The following is a 2371-nucleotide window of genomic DNA, read 5'->3' as shown; positions in this document are numbered from 1 at the left end:
CTAAGCTATCAGGTAAACAGATGATATACATATTTTCAATTTGTTGGTATTTACTTTTAACGTCGAAAAATCCCGTTTTTGGTGTTTTGGGACTCCTCAGCACTGAGAAACTATCATATTACATGAAGTCGAAGCAAGGATATTTCAGTTAGTACAACAAACATATTATAGATTCATCGAATAGTTCGCAATTTTAACTGAGATCAGTTGATGGTAATGGCTGGTCTTTATCATGTGTCATTGATGGGTGGTTTTACTCAACACCGAAGAGCTTCTCAAAACAAAGTTACTGGCGTGTACATGAATATTATTTAATTTTATGACTTTGTTTAAATCTGCCTCATCTTTAAAATATTGTCTGTCACTAACTGACATCATCCAGTGAACTGCTGAAATCCGGGAAACCAGAATAAGGCTTTATCATTATTTAGGAACTTAAGGGATTATTATTATTATTATTATTGTCTAAGAAATAATGTCATCAAATTAAAATATAATGTCTCATTTATCATTTTACTTATACTGAACTTAGGGAAAGGATTATATTGATAAAATGATGGGAAATTGTTCATTGTTCAATTATGTTGTGGTCTTATTTAATTCACATGAGTGATATTGTACGATGATATGCAAATGTTCTCAGATTTATTGAATACACACACTAATGTATATTTGTCAAATGAAAGAATACTATACAATTGTTACAGAACGAGAAAATAAAAGTTTGTTTTAATTGTAAAAGAAAACGAATGATATTATTGTTCTGCACAAAACATGTGACAGAGAATGTTCAACTCATTGTGAGCTTTTTTACCAACCAAAGATTGTTGTAGAACTAGGAATGATAATCAAGTGACACGCGGTAATCATGATTTAATGTACTAATTAGAATAGATTATATTAAAACTATGCATATTTTAAAACTAAACTTAATTTTTAGTGATAAAAAATTTTAAACTTCTTCATTTTATAAAATGCTCTGACAACTCATATAATTAAACTGACAGTTTCGATTGCGAATGTGATATCACCTTGAAAGGTGAATGTTAAAATATAGAGAATAAGTCGAGTATTTCTTCATAGTTTATAATTATTACACACAACCTCTCCCAGGGTTAGAAATAATACCTCCTAGTGGTGTGATTAATTTATTAAAGTTGGATATTTCAAATTTAACAATGGTGAATTTTTCTTTAATTGCCTAATTTCGATTAGAAATGTTAGAATCTTTGTACATATTAAGAACTCTATGGGAGAACGGAAGTTTAGAATAATGACAGAGTCATTCTGTCACATTATGAACGCAAAGGGATCAAGGTATCCTGATCTCTTGATCATAAACAGTTATAAAAGATGTTTTGTTAATACAAATAGATGTGGATAATTTGATTTATATATTTCGAGTACCTTTTGTGCAATCAGATAAAAGTATTTATCGAAAAGCTATGAATCTGAAGTATGTACTAACTAGAACTCGTTATTGGGTGCTATTTTTGAACTTAAATATTTATCCAGCGATTAAGGTTATTATCATTCTTGTGATCTTACAACAAGAAATGACGTATCAAACATAATAAGTTTCATCAGTCAATCTGTTTCCTTGTTTAAAATGTTCCGTCACTACCTTCCAGCATAGTCATCGCCAATGTGCCACCTTGCGTCCTCCCTCTGCATCTCAAGCCTGGACTCAGATTGATGACATCGCGATCAGCCACCGCTGGCGCGTTTGTGTACAAGACTGCCGCTCCTTTTGGAGTACTTATCTGGACTCTGATCATGCCCTTGTTTACGCCAATCTCACCTTACTTCTCAGTGGCCAACGAATTCATCGTCCTAAACGGATTGATGTCGGTAAATTGACTGCAGCTTCTGCTACAAATAAGTATCAAACCGAGCTAGGTTCTAGGCTAGCTACCATCCCACCGAAAAGTATGGATGAACATTAGTTGCAATTGTATGACGCCATGAAAATGGCGAGTAAAGTCACTAGCGACTCGCGAAACGTCTCGATTACAAGCACTGGATTTCTTCAGGCTCCTTACAACTCATCGAAGCCCATCGGTCTACTCCAGGTGACCGTGAGTTTGACCACAAACGAAGGCTGTTATGCAATGAAATTGGGCAAGGGCCGAGAAGCCTGGTGGTTGGAGCGTGCCAATGAGTTGGAAGCAGCAACTGCATCTGTTAACTGACGGAAGCTCTTTCAAATTATTCGAGTCACAGGCAATAAGAAGTCTGATGTGAGTGAAACCATCTGTGAAGATGACGGGATGCCAATCAATAACATCTACTGACGTCTCAGACAATTGGCCGAGTTTTTCGAGGAACAGTTCAACTGTTCTGCTGCCCTGGCAACATCGATCAGAATGTC

At 35.2% G+C, this 2371-nt stretch overlaps 1 protein-coding gene across 1 annotated transcript; it reads left to right on the top strand.

Annotated features, from left to right (window-relative positions):
- Positions 1–216: 216 nt before the first annotated feature.
- On the top strand, positions 217–1384 carry Smp_129880 (hypothetical protein; the record flags this gene model as incomplete). Its single annotated transcript, XM_018793552.1, has 2 exons — positions 217–285; positions 1244–1384. The coding sequence occupies 2 exons, from the start codon at positions 217–219 to the stop codon at positions 1382–1384; spliced, it is 210 nt and encodes a 69-aa protein (XP_018648053.1).
- Positions 1385–2371: the final 987 nt, after the last annotated feature.

The sequence above is a fragment of the Schistosoma mansoni genome, chromosome 1, assembly GCF_000237925.1.
Source record: "Schistosoma mansoni strain Puerto Rico chromosome 1, complete genome".
Lineage (NCBI taxonomy): Eukaryota > Metazoa > Platyhelminthes > Trematoda > Strigeidida > Schistosomatidae > Schistosoma > Schistosoma mansoni.
This window is presented reverse-complemented; position numbering and strand designations above follow the sequence as displayed.